The 25,861-nt window shown below is 34.6% G+C and overlaps 1 protein-coding gene across 3 annotated transcripts in view; it reads right to left on the bottom strand.

The window, feature by feature from the left end:
• Nucleotides 1-25,861, bottom strand: part of PCGF5 (polycomb group ring finger 5) — a 99,033-nt gene that overhangs the window by 19,049 nt on the left and 54,123 nt on the right. For all 3 annotated transcript variants that reach the window (XM_081268038.1, XM_081268039.1, XM_081268037.1), the window contains exons 3-6: nucleotides 12,233-12,329; nucleotides 6,815-6,870; nucleotides 6,644-6,703; nucleotides 5,436-5,584 (exon numbers count right to left, since the gene is read on the bottom strand). In XM_081268038.1, coding sequence (XP_081124164.1) covers nucleotides 5,436-5,584; nucleotides 6,644-6,703; nucleotides 6,815-6,870; nucleotides 12,233-12,329 — 362 coding nt within the window. The remainder of the gene's footprint in view (nucleotides 1-5,435; nucleotides 5,585-6,643; nucleotides 6,704-6,814; nucleotides 6,871-12,232; nucleotides 12,330-25,861) is intronic.

Genomic DNA, 25,861 nt, shown 5'->3' with positions numbered 1-25,861 from the left:
GAATTCTGCTACAAGTTTCACTGGACCTGCACAGCAATTTGTGTAGTATTGCCATCTTAATGATGTTGTCTTCTAATCTATAATCATTCGATGCCTTCACATTCATTAGGCCTTTAGTTTTTTAACTTTTATTTATTTTTAATATTTTTTAGTTGTCAATGGACTTTATTTATTTATATGTGGTGCTGAGAATCAAACCCAATGCCTCACACATGCTAGGCAAGCCCTCTACCACTGAGCCACATTCCCAGCCCTAATTTTTTTAAATATATATATATTTTTTAGTTGTAGATGAACACAATACCTTTTATTTATTTATTTTATGTGGCGCTGAGGATTGAACCCAGTGCCTCATGCATGCAAGGCAAGCATTCTACCACTGAGCCACAACTCCAGCCCCAGGCCTTTAATTTCTTTTGACAATGTTTTCTAGTTTTTGATTAAATATATTCCTAAATATTTTATTCTTTTCGATGCTACTCGAAGTGGAATTGTTTTAATTTCATTTTTTGATTGTTTACTCCTGATTTGTGTATATTGATTTGTATCCTGCAAACTTGCTGAGCTTATTAGCTATTAATTTTTCAGTAGATTCCTAAGAATTTTCTATGTATAAGATCTGCAAATACTTTCACTTCTTTTACAGTCTTTTTCTTGTCTATTTGCTCTAACTAGAACATCTAATACAACACTGAAAATAGATGATTAGAACAGAAATCATTGTTTTGTTCCTGATTTTAGGAAAAAGTTTTCAGTCTTTGATCATTAATCATGAGTTTTACATGGATGTCCTTTATTTGGTTAAGGAAGTTCCCATCTAATTCCTGGTTTGTCAAGCATTTTCAAAAAAGAAAGGATGATAAATTTTGTCAAATGCTTTCTCTTACTCTATGAGATGATCATGTGGTTTTTTTACACCTGTACTTTATTAAAAAGATATATTAATTGATTGATCTTCATTATGTTGAATTGACCTTGGCTATATGTTGGTGTATATATATTTTCAGTATATGTTGGTACATATTCTTTTCTAGATAGATTAAGTCTGCTAGCATTTTGTTGAGGACTTTAGCAATTATATTCATGAAGAAAATTGGCTCAGATGGATTACAGTAGATGGGGTAGAGAGAGTAAAAGGGAGGGGAGGGGAGGGGGGATAGTGGGGGATAGGAAAGGGAGCAGAGTACAACAATTACCAATAGGGCATTATGTAAAATTGTGGATGTGTAACCGATGTGACTCTGCAATCTGCATTTGGGGTAAAATTGGGAGTTCATAACCCACTTCAGTCTAATGTATGAAGTATGATATGTCAAGTGCTTTGTAACGTTGTGAACAACCAATAAAAAAAAAAAAAAGAAAATTGGCTCATACTTTTTCTTTTCTAAAATTCTTTTTTTTTTTTACATTTGAAAAACTGTGGTTAAAAAACACATCACACTGAATGAATGAATTAAGAAAATGTAGAATATATACACAATGGAGTTTTATGCAACCATAGAGAAGAATGAAATTCTGGCATCTGTTGGTAAATGGATGGAAATGGAGATCATGCTAAGTGAAATAAGCCAGACTCAGAAAATTAAGGGTCAAATGTTTTCTCATAGGTAAAATCTAGAGACAAATAAAAGGGGGAAAAGAGAGCAGGGGAGAACTGGATACATAAAGACATAGGGAAAATTAGTGGAACAGAAGAAGGAGATTGAGAAGGAGGTTTGGGAAAGGGGAGGAAATGCAGAATGAATTTAATGAAATTATGCTATGTGCATGTACCACAGTGAATTCCACCTTTATGTATATCTAAAAGCACCAATAAAAAAAATAAACAAATGAAAGGAAGGTCAGTGGAGCATAGGAAGAATAGGGAGAGAGGGGAGGAAAAGGGGGACACTGGGGACTGAAATGGAGTAAATAAAATTCCATGCATGTATGATTTTGTCAAAATGAACCCAAGTATTATGCATAATTATAATGCACCAATAAAAGACAAAAAACACATCACATTAAATTGACCATCTTAACCATTTTTAAGTATACAGTTCAGAAATGTTAAATATACTCACATTGTTGTGAAACAGATCTTCACTACTTTTTCATCTTGCAAACCTGAAACTCTATACCTAATAAACAACTACTACCCTTTCACCTCCCCTCTAGACCCTGATAACCACCATTCTATTTTGTTTCTATGAATTTGACTACCTCACATAAGTGGAATCATACAGTTTGTTTTTCTGTGACTGGGTTCTTTCACTGAACATAATATCCTTTGGGATTATCATCCACAATGCAGGATGAAACAGGATTTCCCTCAAAGCTGAATAATATTCCATTGTATGTGTAATACCACATTTTGTTTATTCATTCATCTGGTGATGGACATTTAGGTTGCTTTACCTGTTAGCTATTGTGAATAGTACCTCTATGAACATGGATGTTCAGAAAGTTCTTTGAGACCATGTTTTCAATTTTTTTTGAAAAAATTATATCTGAAGGTAGAATTGTGGATCATATGGTTGTTCTATTTATAATTCTTAGAGGAACTTCCATACTGTTTTCCATAGTGATTACACCATTTTAAAATCCCACCAACAGAAAACAAGTGTTTCTTTCAATTTCTCCACATCCTCATCAACACTTGATATTTTGTTTCATTTTTTTTTTTTAAGTATAGTACCCATCCTAGTGGGTCTGGAGTGATGTTTTATTGTTGTGATATGCTTTCTCTGATTTGTGATGTTGTCCATTATATATCACATTTAGAGACATACCTATTTACATCATTTTCCCAATTTTTAATAAGATTACTTGATTTTTTTTGTTGTTGTTGTCAAGTTGTAGAGTTCTTTACATGTTCTAGATATTATCCCCTTCTCTGAGATATGATTTGCAAGTATTTTCTCCCATCCCACAAGGTGCCTTTTCATTCTGTTGACCATGTCTTCCTTTTCTTTTCTTTTTATTTTTTTGGTACCAGGAATTGAACTCAGGGTACTCAACCACTGAGTCACATCCCCAGTCCTATTTTGTATTTTATTTAGAGACAGGGTCTCACTGTTGCTTAGTGCTGAGTGCCTCACTGTTGCTGAGTGCCTCACTGTTGCTGAGGCTGGCTTTGAACTCACGAATCTTCTTGCCTCAGCCTCCCGAGCCGCTGGGATTATAGGTGTGTACCACCACGCCCAGCTTGACCTTGTCTTTTGATGCATAAAAGATCCATAGTTTTCTCTTATTGTTACATCTTTGGTTTTGTTACCAGGGTAATACTGGCCTCAGAGAATGAGTTGGGAAATGTTCTCTCCTCTTTTATCTTTTGGAAGAGTTTGTGAAAGACTGGTACTAATTTTTTAAATACTAGGGCTTCTGTGGGAAGTTTTGTTTTTTGTTTTTTTTTGCTACCACTTCATTTTTGTTTAACTTGTTATTTATCTATTCATATATTCCATTTATTCCTTTTTATATTTTAATAAATTTTCCATTTTATTTAGGCTATCTAATTTGTTGGCATACAATAGTTTATAGCATTCCCTTATAATAACTTCTCTTTCTTTTTTTTAATATTTATTTTTTTTAGTTTTAGGTGAATATATTTATTTTATTTTTATGTGGTGCTGAGGATCGAACCCAGTGCGTCACATGTGCTAGGCGAGTGCTCTACCACTTGAGCCACAACCCCAGCCCCTAATCACTTCTATTTCTATAAGATTGATAGTCATAGCCCCTCTTTCATTCTGATTTTGATAAATTCATTCTTCTCTCTCATTTTTTGTTTTGGTTCATTCAGCAAAAGTTTTATCAATTTTGGTAATCTGCTCAAAGAACAAATTTTTGAACTTGAAATTTTTTCTTTTATTTTCCTATTTTCTCTTAATCTAATCTTTATTGTTTTCTTCTGTTTGATTTTAGTTTGCTCTTCCTTTTTTTAGGTGCAGACTGGATTATTAATTGAGGCCTTTTTTTCTTGTGTTAGTCACAATTTCACTGTTTGGGACAAACCTACAGATACAGAAGTGGCTGGGAAGAGAAACAGAGCCATAAAGACCCCGATGAAAACACTTACAAAAGGGGAGAGAGGCTGCTCTGGAATATAAAAAGCAACAGAGAAGACTGGAAGGACAAACAGGGACAGTGGTCATTTTTCTAAAGGTGGTTATACTTTATTTCATACCATGTCAAACCAACTCCCCATTAACAAAATCAACAATCTTAATGTATTCTGGCTCCTTGTATGTGTAAGACCTAAACAAGTTTCTGGAGCAATAGGTTTTTTCTTACAACTTATATCATCATTGTCTAATATCCATTGGCAATGATAATATAAGTTGCATTGGCCCAGAATAATTTTAGCATTTGAGAAAAACCAGATGTCTGGTGGATAAATAATAATTGTATTGCCATGATCATATATATTATTGGTGTAAGATGCTGAGAAAACTTAAATGGAATTGAAAAATTATTTGTTTTTCATTTCCCAAGAGAAACATACCATTAAATGTATTATTAAAAAGTTTAACACATAGGCCTTCACATTTATACAGAGGGAGTAAAATAAATGAGAGGAAATGAATAATAGATATAGCATTTGAAAAATACAGAGAATACAAAGAGAAAAACAATCTTTAATGGCTCACATGTGCTAGAACAAAGTGACAAAAAAATCTAAAGAGATTATAAAGTAGTAAAAAGTAAAAGTAGTAAACATTTATAATGCAATTAAAGTTGACTGCAGTACAAGAAACAGAAAACATCATTTGAGCAATAAAGACTAAAAAAAAATCAAGAAAGTATTTTAAGATGTTTTATGAAAAGGTTCAATTAATAGACAAAGAGGGAAATAGGATTAGAAATGGAGATTCTACAGGAATCAAAAAGCCTTCAAGGACTTTTAAAGTTCACAGGCACTTTGCAACACTCAATTTGTGTTCATAGGCACTTTACAATACTTCAAAACCAATTAATTATATTATTCATACAGCATTAGCCTGGGTATGGAAAACTTGCTAAGTTGCAAATTAAAACTTAAAAAAAGGACAAAATTAAATGAGAATTAATTAATAGGTTAGAGTCACTGCCTAGCATGAAATTACCTGAGTAGGTTACCAGACTTTAAAAAGGGGAGAAACAATGCATGTGAACTCCCAACAAAGGTATAGAAGGAGGTGGAGAGGAGAAGTGGAGGTGTGATTCTTGCATTAGCCACTAGATGGTGGCATTGGCCCAGGATAATTTTAGCATTTGAGAAAAACCAGATGTCTGGAGTAAAAACAACTGTTTGACCATTTGTAGATATAGGATTGTCAGAGAAGAACATTCTAATGGGATGTATTAGTAAAAACTTTGAGAATATTTTGAAACATTAGACAATTCCCTAACAAATTATCAAAGGTTTATTATAAACTTATCATTTAAAAGTACAACTGTATTTGTCCGCTCACCTTTACTACGTTGTCCCCTGATTGTCCATTATTTCGTAAACAATCTAGACAGATGGCAATTTGTGGGTCACTTCTATGATAGTCTTTATCATCTTGATTTTCATCACCTTCTTCATCTGCTTTAGGTTTGTCAACTTTTGAAGTATCGTCTACATAATTTAAATGAAATCAAGTTAGATGGAACAGAATATTTCAAATTAATCAACATCACTCAACAAAAATCAACTTTCTTAATAGTTTTTGAAGAATAATGAAAAGTTTTAATATCTTTTAACTGCTCTAATGAACTCAACAAACAGAATTCATTAGAGACTTACCAGGGCCTAAGATTTCTAGTTTATTGGGACAGTCAAAGGAAAGATTCTAGATTAGCTAAATCTGGTCACAAGAATGACTGCAGTTAGTGATTTAGACCATTTTAGAAAGCAGACAGGATATAAAATTACTTCCAAATTTAATATATGAGTCTTTAAATTAAAAACCAAGTATTTACTTTTAAGTTTTATAAATATTCTCTTTAAGTTCTTAAAATTTCAAATTATTAGATATGCATAAAGTCAGCTAGTGAAAAAATGAGTAGAATTCGTTTTTTAACATGTATGTAACGATGTAACATGTTAAAATTCCATTAGAGAAACTTGAATGGCAAAGTATTTAACATGTTAATATCTGTGTTTTTATAAAAACTGCAACTGTACAGGGATGCACTCCCTCACTAGGCACATGGGTTTGTGTCATCTAAGTTCTGCCTATGAAAACTTCATTCCAGAGGATCAAAACATAGAAAAATCCCCTGGTCTGGCTCTCACCCACATCTGTTCCCTTTCCTATTAAAATGAACTTATAAAATAAATAAAAATGTAAAACTCCTGATTAAGTGATTGAAAGCTATGGCTATTTCTTACTTCATTTTCTTTTTTTATTCCAGAAACTATTGCTATAATCAACTAATCAGTTTCCTCATTTATCTCCCTTTTCAAGTCCCAAAGTTGGGTTTCCAATATTTTTAATTATTCTCCAAGTGACTCTAGATTTGATAGATTTATATAAAAATCTCATGAAGAAGAATAGGTTAATAATGCAAGTAAAGGAATGCAGGAATTTTCCGCATGAGAAAATTTAAGTTTGAAGAAAGATATTGGTTCACCAAAGCAACAAAAAGTTGCCAATTTGAGAGATGCTATCAGATAAAGACAATAAAAAGTTACCTTGTCCATTTTCTTGAGGCTTATTTTTCTTCCAAAATTCTGATTCACGCTCAAGTTCTTCTAATTTAAAAGAAAAAAGTATAAAAACTATAAGAACAATCATGAAATTTTTAAGAGAAATGTTGATTTCATAAAACACAAAAGTCTCCAAGAACCTAAAGAGCAACTTACGTTCTCGTAGTCCAGGTACCAGCTTAAATATAATTTCCTCCAATGTATTATCCAACCTTTGGGGAGGGGAAGAATATACTAACAATGAAGACACCAAAATCACATATGTAAATACTTGCAATTTATATTTTGTATATTTCAAAATACAGAACACAGATGATTTTAGCATACCTAGCACACCAAACTCTGCTACATGTGGAGCACACCAATTTCTAGCTTTCCCCAGTGAGATACTTATTTCAAAAAATGGTACCAGACCCCAGACCTCTCAATATCCTCCCTTGATTATGGGGTAGTCTATTTTCCAACCCCAAGAATATAGGCTGGCCTTGAAACTTGCCAAAGAGAATGTGGCAAAAGTGGCCCTGTGCTTAGTTCTGACTCTGCCTCAATAGCCATCAAACACTTTTACTTGTTCTCAGAATCCTGTTAGCATAAATAAAATAAAATAAAATAAAAAGCCTAGAGGATGAGGATGAGACACCGTGTGGAGGAGAGCCAAGTGGCCCTATTCAGGCTATCTTAGAGTAGTCCACAGACTGTCCACCCAATATGTGACAGAACTTAGCCCAAAGCAGCAGAGCAGCCTACCCAATGTACAGCTAATGCAGTCATAACAGTGAGCCCATCTCAAACCAGAATGACCTGCTGACCCATAGAATTATGAAAAATAATGAATGCAAACTGTCTTAAGCATTAATTTAGGGGTGGTCTGCTATGCAGCAACAGGTGGATATGCTCACAAGATTTTTACAATAATTCTGGCTCTTTCCTAAAAAGGAAATTACCTCCATTCCTCTTTTCTTAGAAATTTAGACCATTTAGTTATTGTACTTTCCTAGATAAAAATTATTTATCTTGACTATCAAATATTTATCTTGACTTCTTTTTTTTTCTTGTTTTCTTTTCCCGCTATAATAACCCTTCCTTTTCATGGTTTTATTTCTTCAACCCATCCTCTTGCTCCAACAATACCCTCTTATCCCGCCATCTCCTTGACCCTGCTCAACATTATTCTTCTCTGACTTCAAACATGCACAGGTTTCTCACACCTTTAAAAAAAGAAAACAAAACAACAAAAAACCCAAAGCTATTACTCTGTTTCACAATCTTTTCTCTTAACTAAAAGAAATCTGAAAGCATAATCTATGTTATTTTAAAACTTTTTAAAGTTATAAAAGTTTTCAATTGTTAAAGATTAACTTTTCTCCTATATTGCTCTGCAGCAGTTTGACTGTGTTGCTTAATACTGCCTCTCTGAAAACTTCCTTTCCTGTTTTTTTTTTCCCTCTCTTCTTGTCTGTTCTTTCTTTGTTTCTTAGTATCTTTCTTTTTACAAAAGTGGTCCTTCAATGTGGGCAGGGGATTGGTCTAGGACACCCACCCCAACCCCCGCAACATACAGGTATACAAATTTCTGGATGGTCAAACCTTTTACATGGTATAATTTGCATATACCTTATGTGCACATCTTCCCATATACCTTAAATCATCTCCAGATTACCTACAATACCTAATACAATGTAAAGGTCACAGTTAAAATACTGTATTAAAAAGTCTGTATATGTCAGTAGTGATGCAATTTTTTCCCAAAATACTTTGAATCCATGGTTAGTTCAAGACATGGTTGTAGAACCTACTGACACAGAAGACTGACTGTACTTCTGAGTATTCTCCATTGCTCTGAACTCTGTACTCTTTGAACTTCTCAATAAGCCATCTTTCTTAAGGACCTCACCCACTTTTAGTTTTTTGAAACTAACATGTAGGCAACTAACTTTGAGTCTATCACATCTCTACTGAGCTCCAGTTCCATATTGCTAACAGAAGCTAAATACGTCCATCAACTCCTTTTGTTCATCTAGGTCCAGACTACTTCATCAACCCTCCTACAATAAAGTACTGAATATCCCACTTCCCCGCCCCCACTGTCTCACTTTTTAAAACTGAATTTCTAAATGACACTACACTGTACCAAATCAGTTCAAAATGAAAGGATTATCTTAACTTTTCTCTGTCTCTTGATTCATACACCTCTCACCAAGCCTCACTCACAGCTCCTCAAGGTTTCTCTCACTTATCCTTTCCCCCTTCCTTTCTCTTAGCCACCACCCTATTAGGCCAAGACAAAGAGCTATTTTCCTTTTACTTGACATACTCACAATGATTCTTCCTGGAGCACTAATTTGATTGTTTCTCAGATCAAAGACTAACTTCTCCCTACTCCCTGGTATCAAGTATTTATATAACTTGAGTCCAACTTATAAATCATAACTGGCGCTATTTTCTCATGTCTCTCTTCTCTAGCCAATTGGATTATTCAGTTATCCCGAGAATTCCTTCTGTTTTCAAATCTGTTTTTCTCCCTCATGTTTTTCATCCTGGCTCAGATGCTCCTCCTACTCTCTAACCAAACCAATGTTAATCTTATTCTTTAAGATAACTCAAATACTAACTCATTTACAAAGTTCCCCCAATTTAATAGTTGCTATACACAATAAATAGTACTTTCCCCCTTCCTAACATTTTTAAACCAAACCATGTACATAATTTCAAAATCAAACTTCCCTACAAAGTTTATATTAAAATGTAACATTCTCACACACCATCCTCCCTATTCATGATTTCTATAATCCCAGAGGCAACCACTTTCAAATCCAACCTTTTTCTTCTAGTATTTACTTTCATGTTTCTACTTTTTAAAAGCCATATTTTTTTTTTCTGTCTAGGTTTTTCTGACTTCCTTTTATGGAAGACAGAAGTTTAATTGTATTATATCATCCCATCATCCGCATTCCTCCCAACATACGCCCTTGCCCCGGAACCTGGTTATTTAATCACTGAGTCACATCCTCAGCCTTTTTATCTTTTATTTTGAGGAAAGGCCTCACTAAGTTGCTGAGGCTAGCTTGAACTTGAGATCCTCCTGCCTCAGCCTCCTAAGCTGTTGGGATTACAAGGTATATGCCACCATGCCTGCTCATTCCTCACCATTCTGATATTCTCACTGCTCTCTTAATACAGTTTAAAGTGATGTGATCCATAGGCAGTCATTAAAATCACTCCATTGCACATACCCTTGATTACATGTCCCTCTCTCATTTGCTCCAAATTATTTGGTATAATCACAATTCTAATTAAATTCAGCTCTCCATCAACTGTGTACTCATGCCTGGAAAAGAAAACAATAATCTCCCTTCAAATACAAAACTACAACCTAAATGTGTTTTTAAAACCAACAGGAATCACTGAAAGAGATGAAAGACCTCTACAATAAAAACTACAGAATTCTAAAGAAAGAAATTAAAGAAGATGGAAAGATCTCCCTTGTTCTTGGATAGGCAGAATTAATATTGTCAAAATAACCATACTACCAAAAGCACTATACAGATTTAACTCAATTCCAATCAAAATCCTAATAACATTCCTCACAGAAATAGAAAAAGCAGTCATGAAATTCATCTGGAAAAATAAGAGACCCAGAATAGCTAAAGCAATCCTTAGCAAAAAGAGTGAAGCAGGTGGCATCACTATACCAGACCTTAAACTATACTACAGAGCAAGAGTAACAAAAACACCACAATATTAGCACAAAAACAGACTGGTAGACCAATGGTACAGAATAGAGGACCCAGAGACAAACCCACATAAATACAGTTATCTCATATTAGACAAAGGTGCCAAAAACATACTGCAGAAAAGACAACCTCTTCCACAAATGGTGCTGGGAAAACTGAAAATCCATATGCAGCAAAATGAAATTAAGCTCCTATCTCTCACCATGCACAAAACTCAAAGTGGATCAAGGACCTAGGAATTAAACCAGAGACCCTGCACCTAACAGAAGAAAAAGTAGGCTCAAATCTTCATCATGTCAGATTAGGTTCCAACTTCCTTAATAAGACTCCTAAAGCACAAGAAATAAAATTAAGAATCGATAAATGGGATGGATTCCAAATGAAAAGCTTATTCTCAGCACATTAGATAGAGCACTAATCTCTAGGATATATAAAGAACTCAAAAATCTTAACACCAAAAAAACAAATAACCCAATCAATAAATGGGCCAAGGACCTAAACAGATACTTCTCAGAAGATGATATACAATAATTCAACAAACATATGAAAAAATGTCCAACATCTCTAGCAATTAGAGAAATGCAAATAAAAACTACTCTAAGATTTCACCTCACGCCAGTCAGAATGGCACCTATTAAGAATACAAACAATAAGTCTTGAGGATGTGGGGAAAAAGGCACACTCATACATTGCTGGTGGGACTGCAAATCGGTGCAACCAACATGGAACACAGTATGGCGATTCCTTGGGAAACATGGAATGAAATCACCATCTGACCCAGGTATCCCACTCCTCAATTTATACCAAAAGGACTTAAAAAGAGCATACCATAGTAATACATAGCCACATCAATGCTTACAGCAGCACAATTCACAATAGCTAAATCGTGGAACCAACCTAGATGAATGGATAAAAAACTGTGATACACACACACACACACATATATATATATTGTGTGTATGTATGTATGTATACATATACACAATGGAATATTACTCAGCATTAAAAGAATATAAAATCATGGCATTTGCAGGTAAATGGATAGAGTTGGAGATTATTATGCTAAGTGAAGTTAGCCAATCCCAAAAAACCAAAGGCTGAATATTTTCTCTGAAATGTCGATGCTGATCCATAATTGGGATGTGGGGGGACATGAGAGGGATGGAGGAACTTTAGATAGGGCAAAGGGGAGGGAAGAAAAAGGAGGGGAAATGGGGGTAAGAAAGACGGTGGAATGAGATGGACATCATTACCCTAAGAACATATATGAAGACATGAATGGTGTCTACTTTGTGTACAACCAGAGACACGAAAAATTGTGCTCTATATGTGTACTATGAGTTGAAATGCATTCTGCTGCCATGTATAACAAATTAGAAAAATAAAACCAACAGGAATCATACTACACTTTCCTTGTCAATTTATCTCTTGGACAACTTCCTTTTTTTCTCTCCTTAGCCCTCCATATCCTTTTTTATCATTCTTGCTATTGGCTAATGAATATTTTCTCCTCAATGGAAAATAATAAAGCAATGGAAAACATACTTGCAAAGACTATTGCCACTATATCTACCCATAGCATCTGTTATCTGAAAATAACTGCACTTAAAAATCACTCTAAGAAGCTAAGAGAAACTTATAATTTTATTTTATAAATGTATTTCCTAAATATTTAAGGTATACAGTCTTAATTTTTAACTCAATAAAATACTTAAAAAATTCTTTAAAAGAAAAGTCATAAAATTCATAAGCCATAAGATATTAAGAAACATGATGTATTATAAAATCTAACAGCTTATACAATTCATTTAAGTTTGAACTATGAAATACATTTCCTTACCTCAACATTTCTAATGGATTTGTCTCGTGAACTTGGTTGCCACATCTTGGACAATCATTGCTATCTTCAAAGTGCTGGACAATACAAGTCTTACAGACTAAGAAGAAAGAAGAGGTAAGGTAAAAAATGCATCATTTGAACACTGACTTAAAGTTAAATTAAATGTAATCAGAAATAGTAAAAAAATTACCTACAACAATTGGAATACTATTATTTAATCAAACTTTATAAAACCTTAAATTTATAACATTATTAAAAAATCCAACTGAAATGAAAGCCTATTACCACAACATAAAAATATTTAGATAAATTCAAACATACCACATATACTGACCAAACAAATAATAGTCAGATAAGAACTTTACTAAGTATTTCTAATTTTAAAATCATTAAATATATATAGAAAATAACATCTTTGCTTATTGTTTTTATTAAACACTACTCTATTCATATTCCTTTAAAAAACTGGTGCATGTACACAAAAGAGATTTTTCTCATTTAAAGAATTAAGAGAAAAGTAAAAATTGTTAAATTTGCTTTTACTACTTTTGCTAACAGTTTGGATGAAACATAAATAGTTCTTAGTACAACTTAATAGAATTTGAGAGTTCTCAACATGTTGGGTTAGTTTTAATGGTAGGGAGTTACAGTGAAATTTCTGGTCCTTGCAGAATGTGAAGAGTCTGTATTCAAAGTACCATAGTTCTGCGGAGCACCAAGTACAGTAATGGTATCATATTGGTAGAAAGGCAAGAGAGTAAACTGGAAGAACAACTGAGAGGGATAATTAAAATTTTAAACACAGATTCTAAACAAGACAATGGAAACATGATTCGTGGATTTGGGGTCATAACCCTATATAACCCCACATTTCTTTTGAGTAATACTAATTTCTATGGTTATGACTCTTTCACCTTTTATCTATTATGCCATCAGTCTTGCCTCAAACTTTGGATACATTTGTAGTACCTGCACTATATAATCCAATTCCCTATCCTAATACCCTTCCTCTATGTTATTACCCTGCATAATCTGAAATTCTTATCAGGTATAGATTGGCTACTCCACCCTCTTTTTACAATTGCATTCCAAGCTACTCCTTTCCCCCTCCTCATGCCCTGCACTCTAAAAGAAAGAAAACTTTACCTAAATGACTGGTCAAGAGCAAACAGTGGGATTCTACCATGGAAATTAGGTCTGAAAATTCAAACATATCATGTATACTGGCCAAACTAATAATAGTCAGACAAGAACTTTACTAGGTATTTATAATTTTAAAATCATTTAGTATATATAGAAAACAACATCTTTGCATTTTCACATATTTATTCATTGGCTCCATAGGAATTAATTGAATGCTAGGCATTATACTAGGAGTTGGGGATGAAGAAGTAAACAAAACAAAGTCCCATCCTTATGGAGCTTATAGTCTATTCAGAAAAACAAGCAAATAATTTAAGTCAGTGATAAGTAATATTTTTATCACCTTCTTCTTCCCCAAAAGGTAGAGATAGGGTGCAGGGGGTTGGAAGCTATTTATATAGAATGATGAGGTAGGCTTCCCTAAGAAGGTGACAGCTGAGCAGATATTTTTGTGGAATGAGTACACTTGAATCCCATACTCCCTACCTTTCTGCACTTCATATCACTATTTAGGATAACACCCCCTTCATTATAATTCTCCCAAAATATGGGTGAAAGTATCAGAAAAAATATTTTTTAAAGTTCAGATACAAAAAATTAACTTGGTGTAAACATGTACAATTGAATACCTTCACTGCTGCCCACATCTCTTGACCCCAAAAAGCTTTCTAAATATCTTTTAAAAAGTCAAAAATAGGGCTGGGGATGTGGCTCAAGCGGTAGCGCGCTCGCCTGGCATGCGTGCGGCCCGGGTTCGATCCTCAGCACCACATACCAACAAAGATGTTGTGTCCGCCGAGAACTAAATATTAAAAATTCTCTCTCTCTCTCTCTCTCTCTCTCTCTCTCTCCCCTCTCTCACTCTCTCTTTAAAAAAAAAGTCAAAAATAATTTCTAAGAAGAGAGTGCTGCCTTGTTATGCCAAATTGAAGTGGAGGAGAGAGAAGCTGAATTCATTTAAAAGATAACTAGTATTTGCTCTTTTCCCAGAAACACTACATTAGTCTTTGAACTTTGGAAAAGAGGTGGGGGGAAAAAGGACAGAGAAGAAACAAGAGTGAAGGGGTTTTACAAAGCCTAACCTGAAGCTCTAATCCTTGTGGTTCAAATGTTTATCACACTCAATGGATTTAGCAATCCCTGGTAGTGTACCAGCCTTGATCAAACAGAGAGGTACACGTAATGCCCAGAGCAAATCCTCATGTAGGTCAGCCAAAAGGCTAAGGATAGGATCCAATCCTACTAGGGACAAAGATACTAATCTAAGTTGCCTGATGAAGATATAAGGCTCAAGCATCTAAAGAATAGGTTTTAAGAATAGGCTATGCTAATTGCTTGCAGGCAAAACAAGCACCAGTAACTAAGGATAGGGACTACTAATCTATATTCTAGATCTGGACAGTTCAATATGGTAATCATCAGCCATAAGTGGCTACTGAGCAATTGAAATGTGGTTAGTTCAAGTTGAGACATGCTGTAATTGTAGAACACATACTATATCTATAATATTAAATGTGAAAAAAATCTCAGTTTTTGTTAATTACAGGTTGAAATGACAATATTTTAGATACTGGGTTAGATACATTGTTACAATAAACTTCATTTGTTTCTTTTTAAAAAATGTGGCTACTAGAAAAATTTTAATTACACTTGTGGCTCAAAATTTATTTCTACTGAAAGAGAAATAAATTTATTTCTACTGAAAGAGTGCTATTCTAGATGGAAACAGAAACTCCCATCAAGAAGTGAGTTTACCTTTCATACCAACATTTGAGGTAAAGTATATTGTTCCACTTTCGCAGATGAAAAGGGAGAGGTTTCTGTAGGAGATGTCACCTGTCAACTTGTTTTCTGATATAAATTTTTTTAAAGTTTTTTTCCAAGGCTTAGGTAAAAAATTTGTTTTCATTAAAATTTCTTTTTCAGAATTCCACACAATTTAATAATTTGATCCTTACTACAACCCTATTAGTTAGATGAAGAAAATAATCAGGGAACTACAGCAAGTTATTTAAAGTCATGAAGCCAGAAAGTAGTGAAAGCAGAATTTGAATCTAGAGTCCATTTTATTTTAACCAACGTTATGTGTATAGGACACATTTGCTTTTCATTTTATTTCTATAGATCTACAATATATAGAATAAGAATGCCTTAGGAAGCCTTACATATGTCAACTTATAGACTTAGCTCTCTTTTTAGTATATTTTGCATAAAACATCCCCTTTAAGTAGCTTATTTGTTCTTTTTTGTAAAAAATCTAGAAAATACATCTTCCATACAGCTTTAAAAGCTATTAAAGTATAAACTTGTATAAATTAAAACCTGAGGAAATCCAGGACACAAGTTCAAATAAACTGAAAAGTAAAATGAGAAACTGGTTTCCTTTAGATGCTTCAAAAACTTCTAATGACCAGAAAACTGACCTGAGAGTCTTAGTTAATAATTTGAAATCTATACTAGGAGTAGAGCCCATTTAAGAAACATCATAAAGATTTAATCCAAGCTCTCTATAAATGCTGTACTGGTTAACTCAGCTGGTCCCAGAATTATTTTGAAAAGGTTCTAGTCTATAGTTGAGGCTAAGAATCAAAACCAACTACAGTCTCTATTCTCACCAACCAAACTAAAGACAGATGCTATAGCCACATGAAACACGAGGGTCAGAAATGGAGTTAGGTTCACCAAAGAACATCCCCAGTTGGAAAAAACACTTAAATAACAAGTGCTGACATTTATTGAGCACTAACTAAATATCAGGCTCAGGGATCAGAGCTTTGTATGGATTATAGGATGGACTGCTACCATCCCCCTTTGGCAAATGAGTAACACAAACTCAGACTGGACAGTCTGAGCAGGCTGCCCACAGCTGTCCACCATGTAGCAGAGATGGCATCCATTCCCAAATGGTGCAGCTCCAGACTTAAAATCCAAACCACTATGTGATTTGTATCTTAGAATAAATAACATTTGGTTCTTGGCATCAAGGTTTTATATCTTCAATTGATCTTTATTTTTAGCTCATCACAGATATCATTTAACTTCTGCTTAAAACTACCTCATGAATTTCTTACTTTTACCATTTCTTAGATTTGAACAAGTTGTTTACAAATTAACAGAGAAATTTCCACCGTGCCTTCTAAAGCAGTTTTTCTCAGATTTATATGGGCATCACAACCACCAGTGAGATTTTTTAAAGAATACATTTGCAGTCTCCACCATAGACCAATTAAATCAGAATAGCTGAGATATTAGCACCAGGACTCTACTCTGCAAAGACTTCTCACTGATGTAGTCAGATATAACTGGGAAACACTGGCCAATGAGGCCAGGAGATGGTCACAGAAAGAAAAACAACAACAACAATAAAACCAGCTTTCCTGGCTAGTACCTTTCTTTGTTAGGTTCCATTCCAGGACCTGGCTCTCTACTAAACCACAGTCAGAAGTCATTTTATTATCATCATTAGGAAATCACAGTCACAGGACAATATACAATCAAAAGAATATGTGACTAATGTACCTACAATGAAGATCTATGTGAGAAGCTAAGATAGTATAGCATGGTTGTTCCAAAGAACCCTGAGGCATACTGCCTTGTTCTGTACCCCAGGTCTGCCATTAGGTAAATTACTTATTTTGTGCCTCTATGTACAATGCAGGTAACGAAGATACTTTCCTTACAGAGTTCTTATAGGGATCAAGTAAGGTAACGTATGTAATGTTTATTGGTTTGCATTGTCTGGTAACTTGGAAGCACTTAATAAATATAAGCCATCACTATAAATTAGATTGCTAAATGAACATAAAATCATAAGAAGGATAATCAAGTACTGAATAGAATCAACTATGATTATTTTGATATGCTATCTGAAACAATGGAATGTCTCTCATTTGTTGGTCTTAATTCCCTGCAGGTAATCCCACCCAGGGTTAGTCTTGAAACTCATGTATGATGTTTCAGGCACATTGTTTCACTTCAATAGAACTGCCTCCCTTTTCATGTAGGACACTTCTTTTTCTGGGATGGGGTGGAGGGAGTTTCTAAGAGTCACCAACACTTCTCTGTTAGGCTTCTTCCCTTAACATCATGTTTAAGCCAATACTAGTCAAGCCCCACTGGTGTAAAAGCTAGCTTATTTTGTCTCTCACCAATCATTTGGAATATACCTGCTTTGACACACTATTATATATGGATCTCATAGTTGAATTATCAAAGGGGTATCCTATTTTCAAATGCTTGGGGCATCCCCACAACAGGTATAAGGCTATTTATTGTTGTGGGTCTTGGATATATGACCCACCTATCTCTTTTATGTATCACACAGAACAAGCTTACCAGTTTTGATAGCATAAAACAATCTATACAGATTCTTCTTTTTGAGCACAAATTCTTATATCATGGATAATAAAACAAGAATAGTCTTTTCTCTCATGTTCTTGGCATTGTCTTTCATTGTTAATGCTGTTTATGAAAACTGACCAAGGGCTTTCTTTGCTAAAATCATCTGGTTGTGCTGGTTTTATCTGTTAACTTAGATGCATGCTTTTTCCTTCTTTCTTAAGCACTTGACTGTCTTTTTGTTCTGTGTATTTGTGTGTTGCTGGGGATCAAACCCAGAGCCTCATGATATTAGGCAAGCACTCTACCACTAAGCTAGATACTCAGCCCCTATGTACCATTCTTTTTTTGTTTGTTTGTTTGTTTGTTTTTGATTATGAAATAGATTCTATTTGAGAAGTTTGGTTTGTTTCTGAACCAGCCTGTCTGGTTTTTGCCTCTTTTATAAGAAAAGAGCTAGGTCTCTACTATTGCTAGAACACAATGATGCATGATTTGGAGAACAAGGAAGGGCCATCCTTCTCCCCTGGTACCTGAACAAGAGAACAATCAGTACAGAAATGGCTTTGGCACTTTAACCCTGGAACATTGTCCCACAACTTGTTACTTGAATATTGTAGTTTAACATGATTTTAACACTGTGCCATCTTCATACTTTTTACATACATTATTTATATTCACGGTAATAAAATTCCTTCATTTTAAAACAATACAGCTTGACCCCAACTCTATGTACCATTCTTGACAATATTCTATATACTATTTGTCTTGAAAACTTTATCTGGTAACAGTTTATAAGTAAGATAAAGTCATGTGCAAAGAAAAGAGGTATCAGTTTCCTGCTTTTCTTGTGTATTCCTACATGTGAAACTAATATTAATTTTTAAAAATACAGAATAGCTGTAATTTGCTTCCATAAGACAGTATCTCCTTATTTTACCTAAAGAACCAATGAACATCTTTATTTTTCTTATGCTGTTACATCTGCACATCTCTTTCAAAGACTGACATGAATTGCAATTTCATGGAGAATGTTGAGGATGGCATTATTTTCTGAGTAGAACACTATATTCCTTTTTGTTCTTGTTTTTTGTTTGTCTTGCTAGGATAAAGGAACAGCAGCAGACTAGAGACTTTTGATCAGGGTCAAGACAGAGTCTGATTTAAGCATGGTCTGGAGACTGTAGACTGAGCAGGCCAGGGGCGACAGGAAAGATTACCCACTTCTTTTTTTTTATATTTATTTTTTAGTTGTAGTTGGACACAATACCTTTATTTTTATTTGTTTTTTAAAATTTTATGTGGTGCTGAGGATCAAACCCAGGGCCTTGCACATGCTAGGCAAGTGCTCTACTGTTGAGCCACAACCTCAGCCCAAGGCTTCCTACTTCTTAGTCTGGCTTGTGGAGTCAAGTTGAACTACAAGGTCTAGATAGTTGCATAAAGCTTGAGTGCTGTGATGGCCTTACTTCTTTCCTTACCAATATAAATTGTATGATCACTCAAGATAATTACTTCTTCATATAACTTTGATAGCTCTGCTCTTCTCTACTTCTATTTTTTTATTCCTCTGCTATAGTTCAAATGTGGTTTGTCCCCCATCAGGGTCCATATGTTGGAGGCTTGGTCTCTAGAATGATGATGCAGAAGGTGGTGAGACTTTTAAGAGGTGGAAACTAGTGGGAGGTCCTCTGGTCACTGGGTGCACTAACCTTGAAAGGGATTAAGGTTGCTCTCCTGCAATCCTTTGGTAGTTCTCACAAAAGGGCTTTTATGAAAAGAGAAGGTTCAGCGCCTCCATCTCCCTGCTTCCTGGTTTGAGATGTGACCACCTGCTCCTACATCTGCTTTGGTCATGATGTGATGCCATCTGTTGCCATCACTAGAGGCCAAACAAATGAGGATATCCCAATATTGAACTCTAAACTTCCTAAATTGTGAGCTAAAAAAACCTCTTTTATGAGCAGTTTGCCTCAGGTATTTCATTATAGTAATAAAAATCTGATAAAATGCCCTTTCTTCCTTGGTCATACTTGCTCAATTAAACTACAATTCTGTCTAAATCCAAATCTCTCTATATAATGCTTCTCTAAGATGATGGCTGGACATCACAGGAGAAAAACATACAACCATGCTGACTGGTCTCTCACCTTAAATATATGACCATGAACCTCATGATGTAGGTTTTTCATCTGCCAGGCAGCCATACTCAATGACCCACGTCCATTATACTCCTGCCAGTACTTCATATTTCTCCTCTCTCTCAAACCCCCATCATATCCTCCTCCATCCTCACTTTCCACCAAAGACCTCACTTCCTATTTTACTGAAAATAAAAGAAAAAGGGGGAAAAACTGTATCAAAGAGAATTTGTACCACCACACCTACTCACCTATTAGCATCTATACTTATGCTTTTGCCTGTTTCCAGAAATACTATGTACCCATCTAAAGTCAATCTCTGCCCCGTTCACAAGATCCCCTCTCCATAACCTATATGAAAACCTCTGAAAATTCTTATTAACATTCAAACATATCGTTTCCTCAGTGTGAAACAAGCACTTCTGTTGGCTATACTTCCCTTATCAGCAGTCACTCTATTTTTGTTCTCTTTTACATTAAAATTCCTTGAAAGAGCTACCTATACTTACTCTTTTAATTTCTTTCTTCTCATTTCTAAAATCCTTACTTTTATTGAAGTTAAATGTTTATATTTTTACAGTATAATGGTCAAAATCAGGAATTAAATTTTTTGCCCTCCTCCCACTCCACTGAAACTGCTTGATAAGATCAGCATTGCTAAATCCAGTGGTCTGTTCTCAGAACTATCTTAGTCAACACATACAACATTCTACACAACACACACAACTCCTCCTTCATGCTACACATTTACTTTCCTTTGAAGGACTCTACTTTTTCCATTTTTCTCTTATTCATTGACTGCTCCTTTTCTTCCTGAGGGGTTAAAGCTGCTGTGGGCTTAGTCTTTGTTCCTCTTCTATTTCCTAGGTACACTCCCTTCATGCTTTCATTGCTTAAGTATGACCTATAATGCAGATGATTTTTCAGGTTGATATGTCCAACTCTCAGCTGGACACCTCCATTTATAAGAAATAACTTATATTCAATTTCTAAAAAATAACATTAAGTAGCCTGATCTTCCACCCTTAGAATTTCCTGTATCATTTTTTAAAACTTTTTTAGTTGTAGATGGACACAATACCTTTATTTATTTTATGTGGTGCTGAGGATCAAACCCAGTACCTCACATGTGCTAGGCAAGTGCTCTACCACTGAGCCACAACCCCATCCCCCTATATTATTTGACAATATCTTTATCCATCTGGTTTCTCAGGCCAAAATCTCAAAGCTATCCTTTGCATAATTCACATATAATTCATTAGGTAAATAAGGATCTACCTTCAAAACATATTCAGAATCTGACAATTTTCTACCACCACCACCAACCACCACCTTGATGCCAGCCATCACTGTCTCTTGCCTAGATTATCACAATAGTCTCCTAATAGGTCTGTTTTTAACAGAGCAGTCTAAGTGATTCTTTTAAACATAAGACAGGAAAAATTTTGTCATTTTCCTACCTAAAACCTTCCCTGAAAGGGGTATTCATTTTTTTCAGAATGAAAGCCCAAATCCTTTAAGTGGCCCTCTAAGAACTGTGCCTGTGGCCACACCCATTCCCATCAATTCTCTGACTACTCCTTCACTCACTGATGTCCGACTACACTGACTTCATGGCCATTTCTCAACATGTCAGGCACACTCTGCCCTAGAGCCTTGCATGTTGCTCTTCCTTCTACCTGAAACACTCTTCCTCTGGATATCTGATTGGTTAACTCCTTTACCTCAAGTTTTTGTTCAAAAGTCACTAACTTAGTGAGGCCCACCCTGAAACAGGCTGATTTTAAATTGTAGCCCTCACTGACTGCCCAATTCTCCTTGCCCAGTTTGACTTTACTTTTCTCTACAGCATTTATCATCTTCTAATATACATTATGATTTACTTTTTGCCTACTATGTTTCTTGATGTGTTTCAAATGCCTAGAACAGGACCTGGAAAAGGAAGTGCACAGTAAATATTTATGGAATAAATGAGGAAAGAGGATTAGAATAGAAAGGGGGCTCAAGACTCAAGGGCCTATTCATGTACTACTATAGTTAAGTCAGAAAGAAGCCTACATTTCCAACTAACGCAAGATAAGAGATTTTGAGTTTACCAGTGACTTTTTTGACAATGAAGGAGGCTGATTCATAGTGGGGTTAGGAGGGGAAGCGTGGGAGGATTAGACAAACTCTAGATAGGGAAAAGGGGAGGAGGGAGAAGGGAGGAGACATGGGGGTAGAAAAGATGGTGGAATGAGATGGACATCATTACCCTAAGTACATGTATGAAGACACGAATGGTGTGAATATACTTTGTATACAATCAAAGACATAAAAAATTGTACTCTGTATGTGTAATATGAATTGTAATGCATTCTGCTGTCATATATAACAAATTAGAATTTTAAAAAGAAGTATAAAATAAAAAATGAGCTAATTGAATATTAACAAAATCTAACATTGGTAATTTTGTATTAATTCAGTAAAGGAATGTCAATGGTTGAGTATTCTGAGAAATAAGTTCTACTTACTGGTTTTAAATTTTTTGACTCAATATCAAATAGTCTGATAAAATCCAATATGTACAAAAGTAGCTGTGAAGTCTTCAGAGTAATCAAAAGAAAATCTTTTTTTTTACAAAGTTAGACTGTACTTATTCATAATGCTTATATCCAACTTTCTAGCTTGACTCTTAAAACACTTATATACTCACCATGATTACATGAATACTTTTGCACTTGGTTAATGTGCTTTCCTCAATCTAACATTGATATCAGTCCCAACTCATTCTGACCTAGATATTATTTACTCTAAGGAGTCAATACAGAATATAATATCACTTCTTCACCACTGCTCTCCCCCAGTTTTGTCCTTTAGTGTCTGCTATGATGCTTTTGCTCAACTATTGAAACATTCCTAGCCAACGCACAGTTTTAAAAGCTAAAATAACCTTACACCTAATATATTTCATCTTTAATATTATTACTACTAATAAATGATTTTCATATTATTTAAAACCTATAATTTTCTTCATATTTAAAGTCATCAAAATGTATGTATGATCACTATAATCACTTTAATAAATGAATATTTCTGCTAAGATACTATTTGAAACATGTAATGTAGGCTGATGACTTGATTTTGAGTGCAATCTAAAACATTTTATTTAAACCCACGGATACAATAAATATAATTTCTACTTAGGCATATGATTTTTATTCTAAAAGTAGGATTTTTTAACTCTAAAATTTTGTAAAGAATGCATTACTGCAAATTTATATATTTTTTCTTCATTATAGTGACTATTCATTCAGGACAATAAATTCAGATCCTAATTAGGTACATAATAACTATTCATATAATCATCAAAACATAGAAGAGGTCCCCCCATCATGCATACCAATTAACATGCTGCTTAAAGAAATTTCATAAAACTAAATAGAACTAAGAAAAAAATTAGGGAAATGTCATAATGCACTTTGCAGATTCAGAACCCAGCTCAAGCATTTATTGCCTGTATTCCTTAACATTATTCAATCTTGTCTCTGAAAAAAATTTGGAATAAGAATGTGAAGTACTCTTCCCTCAAACCTTTATGTAGCTTACTTCCTTCTATTATTTTAGTGTCTTCTCAAATAGCAACTCCCAAGAAAGATTTTTCTCTGCTTCATTTCCTCATAGCATTTGTTATATACAGAATCTAAAATTACATTCTTTACTTGCTTACTGTCTTTCCTGTCAGAACACAGGTTCTAGAAAGTTCAGACTATGCCTATTGTGTTTACTGCTGTGTTCCTAGAATATGGCTAGAAAATACTGACACATGACATGTAGGTGCTAATAAACATTTACTGAATGATTAAATAATACCATCTAGCTAGAGGGCTCTTTGTTAGATTAAATAAGACAACGTATAGAAAACCCATAAGAAACATTCAATAAAAAATAGCTGCTATTTTAATCTTTCATTAGCACTCATTTTAACTATGTATGATTAAAAGTACAATGCCCAGTTTCAGAGATGTCAGTATTATAAATGTCTGGTCCAAAGCAGTGCTTCTTCAACTTCAGTAAACCAGAGAGTCACCAGGAGGGTTTGTTATTACAGATTTCTGGCCATCTCCCCAGAGAGAATGATTCAGTAGGTCTATGGTGAAGTTCAAGAATTTGCACATCTAATAAGTTCCCAGGTGATGCTGTTGCTAGTAGATGCTGCCGGCCTGAAGACTGCTCTTTGAGTAGCAAGTATATGTAGCATAAGAGTTTTAAATGCTAAATTTCAAATAATCATGAGTTCTCTGTGCCTTAATACTTGTGTATTTAAGTCCTTATTCAAAAACAATTAAGTGGTAGTACTTCAATTTTGCCATCATATGATTAAGTTATTCCTTCACTCTTACACATAGCCACATAAAATATCCAGGTCTTCTAACTGTAACATCAACTATATTTATCAATGAACCCTTCTTCTTTGTATAAATAAAAAAATAAATACAATAATGTGTTTTTCCAAAGAATTCATTCTGTGGTAAGGGATTACTGTCATAATCTCTGAAAGGACAGAAAGCTTTTCTTTCCTGTACCACAGAATTTCATGTCTATAAATATACTTTGTGTTAAGCAAAGACTCATCAGACTCCTAAAGGGGCCTCTGTTCACAAAAGGGTTAAGAACCAATGCACAGCATTCATCACATTTGAGTTGCCTGAACAAAGCTCCTTTGTCCTTAGTTTAAGTGAAAAGTCTTTCATTTTAAGTCAACAACCTATACAATCACCAGCAAACACTCTATGCAGCTTCAGAAAATTTCTCAGGATCCTGGTGCAAGAGATGGAACATCCCTCAATCTAGGACCACCTATTTCTAGTCCCCAGAGTCTTTCCCTTTTCCTGAGACCCATAAGACACCTACATAGATTCTCCAAGACAGTATTTCTAAAATTATAATTCCTAACCAACACTGTTTACATGCCTTTCAGATTATCTACTACTGCATTAAAATTTTTGAAAGAAAAAAAAACAATAAAATAATAATTTATTAGTCATTCATTTGTTAATTTAAGCTTTTATTGAGTACTCAAATCCAAGATACCAGGAAGACATTTCACCCAAATCTGTCTTGGAAGCAAGTGGGTTGCACATCTTTGGGGGGATGAGTTTTAAAAGATGGTTAACTGTTAGCTGGGCCCAGAGGAAAAGTAGTTCACTCCAAGCACAGTATAAACAGCTGAACTAAGTATCTGCATATGTGTGTGTCAAGTGGTGTGGCAGAAAGAGACGGGCAGAAACCAATCACAGCTAAGTAGTTTTAAGGGCAAGAAAGTACCTTTATAAAATTTTGGGGTAGGCTCAAAAGTCATAGTGATAGAGATAGTAAGCAGTTTTTAAGTACCACCACTCTGACACAGGTTAAGAATGTGCTGCAGTGGTTCTGGTGAGAAGTAAGGAGTGTCCAAAAGAGAACAGTAACAGAGGGATGGAACTGATGGGGCAATCTTGAGAAATATCAAAGAGAGAGACCAGACAGGACTCTGTCACAGTTTTGCTACAATTCAATGTTATTATCCCACTTGTCCATTTTTAGATATGCTGTGTTTCAAGTGGGCTTAGGACATTCAATTGGGATTCTAAAGCCAAGAGAAGACAGCTATAAGATAGAAAGATTTAGGAGACATCAGCATAGTTAGCTGAAGTCTCAGAATAGATGAGTACACATAGAAAAGAAAGATATATCCAAACACTACATGTGTCAGAATCTCTTCTTGGTTTATGAAAAGTTTGCTTGTTAGAGCATAAGTTCCAAATTTACCTTATTTACCACTCTACACCCCCCCCCCCCCGTTACTAGAAAAGCGCCTGACATGGAATTGTTTATTTTAAAAATTAAGACATTACTTGTGTGAACAGTTTTTTCCTTTAGACCAGGTTATTAAAATTATCTCACCATGGTTAATGTAGATTTAGTTCATCTAGTATTAAGTGATCACTTGTGTTTGAAAATTTAAAATTCATTTTAAAGTTTTATC

This window comes from Spermophilus citellus (assembly GCF_964194105.1).
Source record: "Spermophilus citellus genome assembly, chromosome: 15".
NCBI lineage: Eukaryota > Metazoa > Chordata > Mammalia > Rodentia > Sciuridae > Spermophilus > Spermophilus citellus.
Note: the sequence above shows the minus strand (reverse complement) of the source record. Positions and strands in the feature narration are given on the sequence as shown.